At 45.7% G+C, this 16,034-nt stretch overlaps 2 protein-coding genes across 2 annotated transcripts in view; one reads left to right on the top strand and one right to left on the bottom strand.

Annotated features, from left to right (window-relative positions):
* inhbab (inhibin subunit beta Ab) overlaps positions 1 to 8,041 on the bottom strand; it is a 31,562-nt gene extending 23,521 nt beyond the window's left edge. Inside the window, exon 1 of the mRNA XM_037682490.1 lies at positions 7,633 to 8,041. Within this exon, the coding sequence (XP_037538418.1) occupies positions 7,633 to 8,041 (409 nt within the window). The remainder of the gene's footprint in view (positions 1 to 7,632) is intronic.
* Positions 8,042 to 15,137: 7,096 nt separating this feature from the next.
* amph (amphiphysin) overlaps positions 15,138 to 16,034 on the top strand; it is a gene marked incomplete at its 3' end in the record, with an annotated part of 130,644 nt that continues 129,747 nt past the window's right edge. The window contains 1 exon segment of the mRNA XM_037682489.1: positions 15,138 to 15,268. Coding sequence (XP_037538417.1) covers positions 15,200 to 15,268 — 69 coding nt within the window.

Genomic DNA, 16,034 nt, shown 5'->3' on the forward strand with positions numbered 1-16,034 from the left:
ACTTTGATTCTGAAAATAAATGACTCCATTCATTTGATGGGTCAAAGATAATAACGTCTCTCGTTCGCATTTCTGTTAAATTCAATGCACGGCATTACACAGTCAGAAAAATGAAGAACTCGTGAAAAGTATGCATAAATATAAACGGGGATATATTGTCATACTACAACTAGTGACACGTACACACGTGACTCACTACAATGACGACTAGAATCTACTGTTTGGGTTGGTGGAATCTGGTTGTCTACAAATTCGTGTGGAGGTGTTGAAGCTTGACAGTGTTCGGACTGAATGTGGAGCTGTGACAGGGAATTGGAGCAGCTGTATCAGGACTCTGATCTCCCTGGCAGCACTCATGAATGGTGGGAATAATCTGGAGAAGCTGTGAGCTCGACTTTGAAGTAAAGGATCAATTCGGCTGTTTTGGAGTTTCCATCAGAGAATATGTACCAGCGAGACTTTAAAGGCAGAAACAACAATTACGAGTTCTGCCTGACCCAAAATGTGGCTTTGATGCCGGACTTATCTCAACTCCTCCTGGAATGTTTGGAAAACAACAAAGATGCTTTGACTGTTTCCTCACCCCTCCCTCCCCCAAGGCCGTGGACATGTAACAGAACCTCAACTGAGCTGAAGATGAATGTCACCTCTTATCTGGACAATGGCTGAGGGGGGGCTCTGGACTCTGCAATGACTTTCCCTTAAAAATTCAATGTTTTCACCGCCTATATGTAAATGTATAATGTCTGTTAGTGTTGCTTTGCTATGGTAGGTTTTTTTGATGCCTCAAATTGTGCCCTGTCTATGACACGGAGTGAGAGATCTTTTTTTTATACCGTCTCTCCTCATATTTTCTTTCCTTTTCTTATCTAAGCAAAATATTATTCTGAATAAGAATAAGAAGGCTGCGCTGATTATTTTAGCCGTAGCTTCGTGCACTCCGCCCATCTTCGGACGACTGTACGTACATATTCGCGTTGTATCACGGTGCAATGCCAATAAAGTTTAATCTGATTCTGATTCTGATTTGATGCTGGTACGTTCAGGAAGCAGCGCGCGGGATCGGTGGGGCGAGGTTACCACTGGGCTCGTATTGCAGAACACGTTCATTCTTGGCTGCGACTCACGTGAGCTTTTGAGTGATTCCACGAGCTGCAGTATTAATTCAAAAAACCTTCTTCGAGGATGAAGGAGCGGAGCCGCTGTGAGGCTTGTGAAAACTGTTGACGCCGCGGGAGCGCACGTTTGACACCACTGCGATGAAAACGCGTGTCACTCCTGCCGAGAGCGAGATACGTTACTGGGCTCGTACCGCGGTCTCACATTAACGTTGTAGATGAACATATGCTGTATATTTATTCATAAATTAAACGGATTCTTTCATTTTTCTGGACTGTATAATGATGTGCATTGAATTTAATAAAATGTGGACGGAAAAGTGTTTATCTTTGACTCACCAACGACAGTGGGTCATTTATTTAAAAACGATTTAAACACATCACACATTTACATTAATTTGGCTAAATGAAAATAACAACATAATTAATCAGCTTTCCAATCAGGAAAACCATACGGCCATGATTTTCCGTTGCTTCAAGCTTCGCACAGACATTTCTGAAAAATATCTGGAATGATTTCTAGCAAAAAGAAGAATTTTAAAGATGGAAAATGAAGTTTAAGTTGAGAGAGATGGGGAGGGAATTTGTCTGTTATACCAGAACAGCACGCTCCTTCTAGACCAGCTTGACCCAACGGTACACTTTGGTTGAGATCCACTCTTTACCTTTGCAGATGATAGTTTTAGCGTTGGTGTAGAGCTTTCCTTTCAACTCTTCCAGCGTCTCCGTAAGAACAGCTAAACCTCAGGAGTCGTGAGATCATCCAGAACAGACATTTCATAATTCCCTTGATCTTCTCCCGTTCAGCTTATTTTTCTTCCTCCAGCATCCTGAATTCCAGCCTTCTGAACTCTGGAACTGCTGGAACCAACTCACAGCATTCTCTCAGCGTTCTCCTCAGCATTCTTCCCAGAACTGCCGAGAACTTCTCAGAACTACTGAGCTCTCCAGGACTTCGACTGGAGCTGGAACCTCTCTGAGAACTTCTGAACTAGGAAGTGGTGCACCTTTTAAAAAGGGTCACTTCCGGTTCATTTGAGGACTTTCTGATTGGTCGATGGACCAACAGAGGTGTGTTTTTTGTGATGTAAGGTGTTATTAAAAAGTCAAGGAAAAAGATTAGATTGTTTAAGAACAGACAGAAGATATTATGAAGAACTCAGACTTCGTGGAGTCAATTCTCTAGTATCTTTCTGTGAAAGTTAAACATGACATTTCTTTTTCAGTAAACTTGCAGTTGACCGAAACTTGAACTTTGACCAACTTACACAACTTGCTCATTGAAGACAGAAAATCAGACAATGCATCATTAACCTGATTTCTACTTTGAATGAGGATTACCAATCATTATTACTGTTTCACAGTTGATTTAAATGAGTAGTTCACTTCAACATTTAAAAATGGTTTGAACTAACACAATTTGATTATCAAACATTTGTAAAATAGTAATGATAATAGAAAGTAGTGTTCTTTCACTTGATTAATTCAAGAAAGAAAGTCTCAGGATGGGTCAACCTGTATTTCTGGATTCAAATCAATGAAATGACAGTTTCTGTCCCATAAGGTCCTTAAGGTCAGGATTTGACCTCAGGCCTAGTTCACTACAACGTTGACGTGAACGGCGGGTGCTGAGAGCTGCGTGTGCACTTTCATAACGCAGCGCCTTATAGGTGAAGGTTGCTCGTGCCGCGGGAGCGCGTGTTGGCACCGCTGGCAGTGAATGAAACAACCTTAAAAGGCTCATTCGTGATGTGTGTGATGGGGCCGCTTGTCATATCATTCGTGCTGACAGCCTGGCTAAAAGACACTTCATCAAATAATGATGTTTATTCTACATCGTGTCATCAACACACATCCAGCAACTGATACCTGGTTATCTTCCCCTGAGCTCTGTTTGTTGTCCTAGAGGGCCCCCTGTTTGCCGAGACTGGGAAAAATTGAACTTCCGGATGCCGAGGACGTCTGATGGGAGGGGCTGGCGTAACAGAGCTGGGGAGGCGTTGTGCAGCCGTGGAGCATCTTGAAATGATCTCTCGCTGATGAAAGGCCCTTCAACAAAAAACTTCTGCAGCTCTCCTGAGAGGAAGGTGGAGTGATGAGCCAGAAGAACCTCTGGGACCTCGTTCTCCGACTGCGATACGGGGCGGCAGACGGCAAAAGAGGCGCACCGGTTGGGGATGACGTCAGCTGCCCTGCAGATGGAGCGTACTGCAGGGGCCGACAGCGCCGTTAGCGAACAGCCACTACGAGAGTGGAGCTAGCCGAATGTCAGAGGGCCCACCGTCTCTTCCCACCTCTGAACGTGTACGCCAACAGCGTAACGTGTTGTTCGCTGTGGCCGTCTGGAACGCATGCTGGTGAGCTCAGTTGGAGAGCGGTGTCACCGTCTGGGTTACGCTAACCGGAGGCACGGGATGCTGGTCCACCTGGACATCTTGCTCCGATGAAGCCTCCGTCAGGCTCGGCTCCAGGGGGCACTGAGGGAATTTCCGCTCGGTGAACCCCTGCTCTGGAGATGGGTGTGGACTGTCAGAATGCTGCTGCTCGTCTTTTAACTGGCACTAGAAAACGAGAGCACATTACCCGTCTTAAAATCGCTACACTGGCTCCCAGTTCGTTTCCGGATTAATTTTAAGGTTCTTTTGTTTGTATTCAAATGTCTTCATGGTCTTGCCCCACAGTATCTGTCCGACCTTCTCCAGCCGTACAATCCCCCACACTCTCTTAGGTCAGCTGATCAGCTGCTGTTGGCCGTCCCAAAGTCCAACAGGAAGCTGAGAGGTGACCGAGCGTTCTCAGTCGCTGCCCCTAAACTGTGGAACAAGCTGCCTCTGCACGTCAGACAAGCTGACTCACTTCCTGTTTTTAAATCTGCTCTGAAGACTCATTTTTTCTCTTTGGCTTTTAACGCAGCTTGAAATGTTGGCTTTACTGTTTTATGATATTTGTTTTATTGTTGTTACTGTTTGCTGCTTTATGATTTGGTAGTTAATTACTTTAATGGTATTTGTTGAGTTCATAGTTTTTATGCTTGTTTGTGTTAGTGTACAGCACTTTGGCCAACAGTGTTGTTTTAAAGTGCTTTATAAATAAAGTTGTATTGTATTTATTGTATTGTAGTTGTAGCAGGCTGGAGTAGAGCGGATCAGCGACGCATCCAGATGGACAGTTTAACACCACAACAGACCTGTACAGCACTTGCTTCACTGCGGACACTGCACCTATCCGCCTATTGAGCTCACACTTAATTTTTCCCTCATTCGTTAACAAGACCCCAAGATACTTGAACTCCTCCAACTGGGGCAGAACCTCCTCCCTGACCAGGAGAGGGCACTCTACCCTTTTCCAGCTCAAGACCATGGTCTCGGATTTGGAGGAACTGATCTTCATCCCGGCTGCATCGCACTCTGCTGCGAACTGCTCCAGCGAAAGCTGTAGATCGCGATCTAATGAAGCCAATAGGACCACATCATCTGCAAAAAGCAGAGGGATGATCCTAAGGCCACCAAAACAGATCCCCTCAACACCTTGGCTGCGCCTAGAAATTCTGTCCATAAAAGTTATGAACAGAATTGGTGACAAAGGGCAACCTTGGTGGAGTCCAATTCTCACCGGGAATGAGCCCGACTTACTGCCGGCAATGCGGACCAGGCTCTGACACCGGTCATACAGGGACCTAACAGCCCGTATCAAAGGGCCTGGTACCCCATACTCCCAGAGTACCCCCACAGGGTTCCTCAAGGGACGCAGTCGAACGCCTTCTCCAAGTCCACAAAGCACATGTAGACCGGTTGGGCAAACTCCCACGCACCCTCCAGAACCCTGCTGAGAGTGTAGAGCTGGTCCAGTGTTCCACAGCCAGGACAAAAACTGTACTGCTTCTCCTGAATCTGAGGTTTGACTATCCGATGGACTCTCCTCTCCAAAACCCCGAATAGACCTTACCAGGGAGGCTTAAGAGCGTGATAGCCCTGTGTTTGGAACACACTCTACGGTCCCCCTTTTTCAATAGGGGGACCACCACCCCGGTCTGCCAATCCAGGGGAACTTCCCCCGATATCCACGCAATATTGCAGAGTTGCGTAAACCAACACAACCCTAAAACATCCAGAGGCTTAAGGAACTCTGGGCAAATCTCATCCACACCTGGGGCCCTGCTACCGAGGAGCTTTTTAACTACCTTGGTGACATCAGCACCAGAGGTTGGAGGGCCCAACCCAGAGTCCCCAGGCTCCGCTTCCTCAGTTGAAGACATGCCGGTGGGTTTGAGGAGGTCTTCAAAGTATTCCGCCCACTGACCCACGACATCCCGAGTTGAGGTCAGCAGTACACTACCCCCACTATCAACAGTGTTGGTGGTGTACCACTCCCCCCCGAGACGCCGGATGGTTGTCCAGAATCGCCTTGAAGCTGTGCGCAAGTCATTCTCCATGGCCTCTCCGAACTCCTCCCATGCCTGAGTTTTTGACTTGGCGACCATCCGAGTCGCATGTCGCTTGGACTGCCGGTACACATCAGCTGCTTCCGGGGTCCCACAGGCCCAAAAGGCCCAATAGGACTCCTCCTTCAGCCTGGCAGCATCCCTCACCGCCGGTGTCTACCACTGGGTTCAAGGGTTGCAGCTGCAACAGGCACCGACAACCTTGTGGCCGCAGCTTTGGTAAGCCACCTTGACAATAGAGGCACAGAACATGGCCCACTCGGACTCAATGTCCCCTACCTCCCCCGGAACATGTTTGAAGTTCTCCCGAAGGTGGGAGTTAAAGCTTCGTCTCACAGGAGACTCTGCCAGACGTTCCCAGCAAACTCTCACAATACGTTTGGGTCTGCCAGGTCTGACCGGCATCTTCCCCCACCATCGGAGCCAACTCACCACCAGGTAGTGATCAGTGGACAGCTCTGCCCCTCTCTTCACCTGAGTGTCCAAGACATGTGGCCGCAGATCAGATGCGATGACAACAAAGTCAATCCTTGAACTACGGCCTAGGGTGTCCTGGTACCAAGAGCACATATGGACACCCTTATGCTTGAACATTGTGTTTGTTATGGACAATCCATGATGAGCATAGAAGTCCAACAACAGAACACCACTCAGGTTCAGATCAGGGGGGCCGTTCCTCCCAACCACGACCCTCCAGGTCTCACTGTCATTGCCCACGTGAGCTTTGAAGTCCCCCAGCAGAACAAGGGAGTTCCCAGGAGGTGCACTCTCCAGTACTCCCTCCAAGGATTCCCATAAGGGTGGATAATCTGAACTGCCGTTTGGTGCATAAGCACATATGACAGTCAGAACCTGTCCCCCCACATGTAGGCGGAGGGAGGCTACCCTCTCATTCACGGGGGTGAACCCCAGCACACAGGCACCAAGACTGGGGGCAATAAGTATGCCCACTCCTGCTCGGCGCCTCTCACCAAGGGCAACTCCAGAGTGGAAAAGTGTCCAGCCCCTCTCAAGGAAACTGGTTCCAGAGCCATGCGTAGAGGTGAGTCAGACTATTTCTAGCTGGAACCTCTCAGCCTCACACACCAGCTCAGGCTCCTTCCCCACCAGTGAGGTGACATTCCACGTCCCAATAGCCAGCTTCTGTAGCCTAGGATCAGACTGCCAGGGTCCCCGTCCTCGGCCACCACCCATCCCACATTTCACCTGACCCCTTTGGCCCCTCCCACAGGTGGTGAGCCCATGGGAAGGGGGACCCACGTCTCCTCTTCGGGCTGTGCCTGGCCGAGCTCCATGGGTAAAAGCCCGGCCACCAGGTGCTCGCCCGCGTGCCCCACCTCCAGGCTTGGCTCCAGAGTGGTGCCCCGGTGACCCACGTCCGGGCAAGGGAACATTAAGTCCATTTGTTTTTCTCATCATCTGGGTTTTTGGGCTGCACTTTGTCTGGTCCCTCACCTAGGACCTGTCTGCCTTGGGTGACGCTACTAGGGGCGTAAAGCCCCTGACAGCATAGCTCCTAGGATCATTGGGACACTCAAAGCCCTCCACCACGGTAAGGTGGCAGCCCAGGGAGGGGTTTCTTGTTTTGTCATTTTTAAATGAAATGTTTTTTCTGTCTTAACTTTAGTTCTCAGCTCATAAATGAGCACAACAGAGAGAAACAAATCTTAAGCTTTTTGCTGTCAAACATGACCTCTTAATAAATTTTTTCTAATCGTCTGAAATTCATAAACAAACCTTTCTTGGTTTATATAAATGAGCTGATAAGAGATAATCCATAGATAAGATGACATCAAACATCGGTACAGTCCAAGTTTAATTTGAATGTTCCACAATTGTGGAGTCCAAGCTAGATTATTCATATTCTTATGTGTTAGTGTGAGGCACACTTCCTGTCAGGAGCTGTTTCAACTGACCAGTCAGCTTAATGCTGGGCTTTAGAAGTCCTTTGTAACCTGCAGTAACCCAGAACTGATCAAACTTACACCCTGAACCCTTAAACTCAAGCTGGCCTCAGTCTGAATGAGCTGAAAAATCCAACACAAAGTTAATTTGTTTTAGCTCTGGACTCACCTGGCTCCCCAAAGGCGATGATTTCAGAAGGTTCAGATGCAGCCGAGTCCCTTGAGCCTGAACTCTTCTCCTGGATCTCTACACTGCCGTCTTCTGCCACATGACCAACGTGAAGTTTTTTGATGGCATTGAGCAAGGCAGCTTGAGGAACTGGCTGTGTCAGGTTGGGCCGGGCACTCAAGTGCAGCATGTTCAGGATGTGACGCTTCACTGCTTCCACCATGTCACTCTGACCCCTGGACCAAGACGAGTTTATCTTGATCTGCGACAAAGAGCAGGATGGACAATCATAGGATGGTGTGCCCTCCTGGAGTCTTGGCTCTGGGTCCAGCGATGAAGAAATGGTCAGACATGCACCAACCTCCCAAAAAATGGGCACAAAGAAGAACATAGCCACCCAAGAACTCATTACGGTTTTTGAAGCAGATTTCCAGCAGAGGGTCACGTTAATACTGTCAGCAGAGGCCAGTTGTTGTAGGGTAAAACAGTATAGCAGTCCAGGGGGAGACAAAGAAGGTCAACAATAAAGTTGTCTGTCAGAGTCCATCAGACCATATGGTTGATGGATTAATTGGCTTGGATTGGTTGGTTTGATTGAGATGTGCCAAGTGGGTCAATTGGTTTGGGTTTGTTGGGTCAGATGGTATAGCTTGATCCTTTTTCTGGTGTCTGGGATGGAGAAAAGCAACAGGAACTGCAGCCAGCTGTAAAAAAAAAAAATCAACAGATAAATTTAAGTTTGCTCCTGGTGGTCGGATGCAAATTTGTTAAAACCTGAAGCGCTGAAGTTCTATTTCTCTGGTCCAGTGGTAGCTGTGCTGCTGGTGGATCTGGTCCGGTGGTGGTCCTGAAGTTCTGCTGGCGTGAGCCAAATGAACACTGAGCAGGGTCACTGCAATCTCCCTCTCTGTCCCTGACAACGGTTATACTTCAGAGGCTGTTAAATCCCTCCCTCCATCCACAGAGGGGTTCCCTCTGACTCTCTCTCTCACACACACACACACACACACACACACACACACACACACACACACACACACACACACACACACACAGTGAAACTCTGGCTGTATGAAAAATAAATGGAATATGTTCGCAGTGTTTGTTTCATCCTGATCGGATGTCACAACAGAAATGGAGGATGAAGGAGGGACGAGGAGGAAGACATCATTCCTGATTCATCCATACCACACAGACACACATGGTTGAGTCAAAGCAGCATCTTCGACACCTCACATGGAGGAGAATCTTCGTTGGTGTGAAATGACTTTATAGACTGAAGACGAGGCAGCAGATGGAATGTTCATGTGAATCAGATCTGACATCAGTATGCCCCCTGCTGCTGAGGTGCAGGTGTAACGGGATTCTCATCACCTGAGATGTGGTCTATGATTCACCTGTTGCTTTTTAAAATATGGATTCAGAGTCCAAACTGGAATGCAGATAACCCTAACCTTTCCATAACATAGCTCGGCATAAATATTAATATTAGAAATATGAACAAACTGGGCTCATATTTCACAAAGCAGAACTTGACTATTGGAATGGTGGACATTTACAATAAGGCATGTGTCACTTAACAGGTAATGACCACAATTTAATAAATAATTATTTTCTTTCAGATGCTCCCTTCCTCAGGGGTCACTACAGTGAAATAACTCGCACAAAGGTTTGTCAGTTGTTTTTATGCCGAACGCCCTTCCTGATACAACCACAGACCACCAAGCTACCACGGCCCTCTGTGCGGAGCAGAGAGCTGCCATCTAGGTGCCAGAGGGAGCAGATGGTGAGGGTTAAGGGCCTTGCTCAAGGTCCCAGCTTGGGGCAAATGAAGATGGAGGCAGGTGTGGGTGTTACACCTTTCCCACTCACTTTTTGATTTTGTCAGCCCGGGGGGGTCAAACTGGTGACCTTCCAATCACAGGCTCACCTTCTCTAACCTCTACACCACCACTCCCAATGACCACAATTTAAGTAATTAAGGTTCATCAGGAATAATTAGTTTGCTTGTGGAATCTTTTGTTTTACTGGATTTATCTATCTGTTGTGCAGTTTTACATTCTAGAACACAAACACCTTCAGTACAACTGTTTTTCTGCTGTTGGATTGTGCTTGAAACACCTTTTTGTTTTTCAACACCTTTGCTTTTATTGATGTATTTAAAATCTGATAACTCTTGCTAGCGTTAGCTTAGCATGGCTTCTGGTTCTCTCCCAGCTTCTTATGTTCTCACTTGCTCTGCATGTCAGATGTTCAGCTATTCCTCTGCCTTTTTTTAGCAGTAACAATACAGGTAATGCAATTTTGCCATTGGTGAGGGTGGCTCCACACTCTTCTCATCTAAGGAACAGCTTTTACCCTGAGGCTGATAGACTCATAAATCTCTAACCAGGATAATCACTGTGAAAAATCCTATCATGTTGCTGCTGATCTGTTTCATGTTGCTCTGTTCATGCATGCACACCTGCTCACACACTGTTTGTGCTGCTGTTCGGTGTATTGTTTTTATGCTATTAGTGTTTAGTGTATTTTGATTAACGTCTTTCTTAGTTCATATCTTAAATATTATCACTGTTTTTCTTTTACATTTTAATACTTTTGTTGGATGTAACTGGGACCCTGTGTACACAATTTTGTTCCACCACATGTACCACATGTGGTGGAACGACAAATAAAGAACCTTGAATCTTTGAATCCTTAAATCTTTTCAGTTCTTCTCAGGTGGAGGTGATTTGCCATCACAGTGAAGGCTGACCTGTTTTTCCGCTCTGTGTGTGGGATCGTCAATAAAAAGTGGGAGTCATCGTAAATGTGTTCGAGCCACTCTGCTTTTTGTGGTTCTTAATCGCCCTATAATCAGACTTGAACTTTGTTAGATTATTCCAGCATTGCTTTTAAGTCCAGGTGTAGTCATGCTTCACTACCTTATGCCTCTTTTCCACTGTGACGGTGCGTATCAGGTAAGCTCAGTTCACTACGGTTTTGAACGCTTTTCCACTAGTACTTTTTAGCTGCATCTGCCCCTTTTTTTGTCCCTTCTTTTCAAGGGGTCCAAGCGAGCCGTAAGTACGTGACGTAAGTACACTGTCGGTCACTGATTGGTCAAAGAGAGGAGTCACTGGATCTTTCAGAAAGCTTTTCACCGATCCGCCATTTGCAAATACTCAGAGCAGCGGCTGGACCTATTTTTAATATTTCAAAAACAATAATGACAACACTGTGTTCTAATGCTGAAGTGCAGGTGTTTTTTGAGCTTGGTGATCGACGACAAAATTCAGGGCGAGCGGAGTCACCGCGGAGGATCATACGAGCTGCCGACCCATTGAAGCACGCGAGGCTGGACCCTGAGCCCCGGCCTTGCGTGCTCACAAAGGCCGGATTTGGAACCCTGGCAGGCAAGAGGACTGGGACGGAGGGTGGAAACTTAAAAAAACAAACATTTTTTGTACAAACGGGATTCCAAAAAATTTGGGACACTAAACAAATTGTAATAAAAACTGAATGCAATGATGTGGAGATGAAAAATGTCAATATTTTATTCGTAATATAACAGATGACAGATCAAAGTTTAATCTGAGTAAATGTAAATTTTAAAGGAAAAATATGTTAATTCAAAATTTCAGTGTCAACAAATCCCAAAAAAGTTGGGACAAGTAGCAATAAGTGGCTGGAAAAAGGAAATTGAGCATATAACGAACAGCTGGAAGACCAATTAACACAGGCCCCTTCCCTCTCGGTTTTCAAGTCCCGCTTAAAAATTCACTACTATTCAGTAGCTTTCAACACCAGATGATCTGTGTTTTGATCCTGTTCGCTTCACACTGGTTTGTTGTCATTATCTGCATCGTTTTTATATCTATATTCTGATTTACCTCATCTTGTATTTTGCTTTGTGTGTTACCTGTTGTTCTGTCTGTACAGCTCTTTGGTTGGCCTTGTAGCTGTTTTAAGTGCTTTATAAATAAAGTGGTATGGTATGGTAATTAGGTCAATTGACAACATGATTGGGTATAAAAAGAGCTTCTCAGTGTCAGTGTCTCTCAGAAGCCAAGATGGTAAGAGGATCACCAATTCCACCATTGTTGAACAGAAAGATAGTGCAGCAATACCAAGATGGTGTTATCCAGCGTAAAATAGCAAAGACTTTTAAGTTATCATCATCAACCGTGCATAACATCATCAAAAGATTCAGAGAATCTGGAACAATCGCTGTGCGTAAGGGTCAAGGCCGTAAAACTCTACTGGATGCTCGTGATCTCCGGGCCCTTAAACGTCACTGCACCTCAAACAGGAATGCCACTGTCAAGGAAACAACAGAATGGGCTCAGGAATACTTCCAGAAAGCATTGTCAGCTAACACAATCCACCGTGCCATCCGCTGTTGCCAGCTGAAACTCTACAGTGCAAAGAGGAAGCCTTTTCTAAGCAAGCTCCACAAGCTCAGACGTTTGCACTGGGCCAGGGGTCATTTAAAATGGAGTGTGGCAAAATGGAAGACTGTTCTGTGGTCAGATGAGTCACGATTTGAAGTTCTTTATGGAACACTGGGACGCCATGTCATCCGGACCAGAGAGGACAAGGATAGCCCAAGTTGTTATCAACGCTCCGTTCAGAAGCCTGCATCACTGATGGTATGGGGTTGCATGAGCGCTTGTGGCATGGGCAGCTTGCATGTCTGGAAAGGCACCATTAATGCAAAGAACTATGTTCAGGTTCTAGAACAACATATGCTCCCATCTAGACGTCATCTCTTTCAGAGAAGACCCTGCATTTTTCAACACCATAATGCCAGACCACATTCTGCAGCAATCACAACATCATGGCTACGTAGGAGAAGGATCCGGGTACTGAAATGGCCAGCCTGCAGTCCAGATCTTTCACCTATAGAGAACATTTGGTGCATCATAAAGAGGAAGGTGCCACAAAGAAGGCCCAAGACGATTGAACAGTTAGAGGCCTGTATTAGACATGAATGGGAGAGCATTCCTATTTCTAAACTGGAGAAACTGGTCTCCTCTGTCCCCAGACGTCTGTTGAGTGTTGGAAGAAGAAGGGGGGATGCCACACAGTGGGAAAAATGGACTTGTCCCAACTTTTTGGGATTTATTGACGCCATGAAATTTGGAAACAACAGATTTTTCCCTTAAAATGATACATTCTCTCAGTTTAAACTTTTGATCTGTGATTTGTGTTCTATTCTGAATAAAATATTAGATGTTGGCACCTCCACATCATTGCATTCGGTTTTTATTCACTATTTGTTTAGTGTCCCAACTTTTTTGGAATCCAAATGTATAAAAATAGTTTGATTTTTTTTTTTTTTTTCTATCAGTGGAAAAAAAATAAATAAATAAACGGTGCCGCTTTATCATGAAATCCTGTTTTCACTCTGACTTTATTAAATAATCTGTTAATTAAAGTTAACGCAGCTGAAAAATCATAAAAAGACAAAATTATTAAATCTGAGGAATATTTCCCTCAAATATGTTTTAAGATGAGATACAGCCTTTAGTTGAACTTTATTCTAACTCACAGATGTACAAATCACTAAACAAGAATTACACTTTATATCACTAAAATAAGATAATCTGTATACAAGAAACAAAATCACATCTAAAAAAGTTAAATTTGGTCCTCTGGACATTCAAAAAAACAAGACAAAACAATTTTAGAAACGTTTCGTCTTTCATCCGAAAGACTTCCTCAGTCTGAGGTGCTGTATTCAGCTCAGTCTCTTAGGGGCCGTTTACACGGCACATATTTTGAGTGAATCCGCTCCTTTCTCTCTGCGGTTCTGCTGATCATCTACACGACACCAGTGGCCCCCCTCTTTGAATCCAGAGGTTTCTGAACCCACCTTCCAGAGTGGAGGTTTTTCTCTGACCCCCCACTGATAATGTAACATCTCCCGCTAAGGCTTTGTGTTAAACCACATGCACACACGCACGCACGGACCAACGCTATATTTCTATCAACATGGCGGTGGATACACTGCTTTCAGAACTACGACTGATGGAATATATTTTTAATCTCGTAGTTAATCTACGTCAGATTCCAGCTGCTGTGACCGACATCTGTGTTGGAAGAGACACAATCTGATCCAGTTCTAATATCACTGTTTATAGAACGAGGCACGTGCACACGGCGCACTGCACTAGAACATACTATGTGCTAAATAACAAGTTTAATAATAATAAACAGTATTTATCTTAAGTTTGTGCTATATAATGAAGCTTTCTGGACATTATGTCATTCAAATTATGTGATTAAAATGATGTTAAACATATTGCATGTTATTAAAGTTGAAAATGAAGACATCAGGTTTAATTTTTATTTTATTTATTTATTCAACACCACAAACTGTATGTCACACAAACACTGATAATTAAACTGAACACACTATTAAAAAGTGTGTTCTGCATCCTCCAGATGCATGTAAACACAAAATCTGACCATGTCAACGCAAATCTTTTCCTCTAATTAACATACGAAAAAACCTACGTTTCCCCCCATCGTGTCCGTGTAAATAGGGCCTCAGTCTCTTAAATAGCACCTTCTCAGAGTGGATCAACCAGTTTGCTGCTGACAACCAGAACCAGCTGATCACATGCTCAAGAAGGACCATCAGCCTAACAATGGATCATTAGCACCTGATGGCTGTTTACTGTTCACAGAGGGCTGAGTGATACTAGCAATCACAGCATTGTAAGAGGGGGACAGTTGAACCTGGAGGCTCCACCCCTGTTTAACGATGGACGATTTCTTTTCACAAAGATGGCCTCCTTTACTCCTCTCTCAAACCATCGTTCCTCTCTGTCCAGGATGTGAACATCTTCATCCCTGAAAGAGTGACCTCTGACCTGGAGATGAGTGTAGACCTCAGAGTCCTGGCCTGATGATGTTGATCTTCTGTGCTGGGCCATTCTTTTGGCCAGTGGCTGTTTAGTTTCCCCGATGTAAGACTGATCACCCTCCTGACACTGAACAGCATACACAACATTACTCTGTTTGTGCCGGGGGACTGGATCTTTGGGATGAACCAGTCTTTAATGTATTTTGGGGTTTAAAAGCCACTGGGACGTTATGTTTAGAAAATAAACGTCTCAGTTTCTCTGATACTTTTTACCCTTTTTTTTGTTTTTGTTTTGTTTTTTGAACGTCCAGAGGACCAGACTTAATTTTTTAGATTTTTCTACCTGGATTATTGAGCATGCATCAGGATATAAATAAATAAAGGTTGAATGAAAGAAAAAAAAAAATCACAACTTGGTCGGCTACGGTGGCCCTGAAGTTTAAACCAAAAAACAGAACAACTTCTGCTCATGAGGAAACGGATCATATCAAAGAAAACTTGATGTGAAACTGTTGCCCTCTGCAGGTGTGTGTGTGTGTGCGTGCGTGCGTGCGTGTGTGTGTGTGTGTGTGTGTGTGTGTGAGAGAGAGAGAGCATTGAGAGAAACATCCATCCAATTAGCAGTTAGACCTGCTCTCAGCCCCGCCCCTTGTACATGTACGCGCACGCGCGCTCCTTCCGTTCTCCTGCACGGTAATCCTCCTCAACTCCATCATGGCGGAGATCAAATCGGGAATATTCGCTAAAAACGTCCAGAAGCGGCTGAACCGCGCGCAGGAGAAGGTAGGAGGCACTGGGGAGGGGGTGGGGGCGCGGGGGGGGGGGGGGAGTGGGGGAGCCTGCGGGCCTCCGCAGCACGCGCTTTACCCGCTTTGATCCCTCACCGCTTCCGACGGGCTTAGTCGATAAGCGATCGGATGACGTCATCATGTATCGGTTCGAACAGCTGATCAGAGACTGTAAAACGACCTTAACGTGACGGAGCGTCCTGATTGGAGGATTAATGCCGTCTGAGCGTGACGTCACAGCCGCGGTACAAACGTCCCCCTCGGGTCTGACTGGTAAAGTTCTGGACCCAAAACCGGAGTCTGTTTGTTTGTTTGCATGAGTAAACAAACATTGTTTACATGTTTGTGCTACATGAAGCTCCTCCTCTCCACCAAACAGGAGGGAAACATGTTTCAGTTGACCTCTGAGTCCAGAGCAGCCAGAGGTTTTGCCAGGACCTCCACAGTTTGTCCTCTAGAGTCTAAAGAACCATAGGATCCATCATTGATCATGAAGTGAGAGGAGAACCCCTCCAGAACCGTCCAGAGGACAGATGGTTGAGCAGCACCAGGTCCATGGAGAGAAGCATCATGAGTTGTTCTCACTGAGCAGACTGAAGTCCAGCACAGGAGTGATCCGTGCTCAGAGCAGGTGTTCTGCTTCATGCTCTGCAGATGTTCCTCATTTTAGTCCAGTTGTTGCAGTGACGTGCGGTGAACGTTGTGACAGGTGAGCGTTGTGACAGGTGAGCGTTGTGACAGGTGAGCGTTGTGACAGGTGA

This window comes from Nematolebias whitei, chromosome 9 (assembly GCF_014905685.2).
Source record: "Nematolebias whitei isolate Nwh7 chromosome 9, NemWhi1, whole genome shotgun sequence".
NCBI lineage: Eukaryota > Metazoa > Chordata > Actinopteri > Cyprinodontiformes > Rivulidae > Nematolebias > Nematolebias whitei.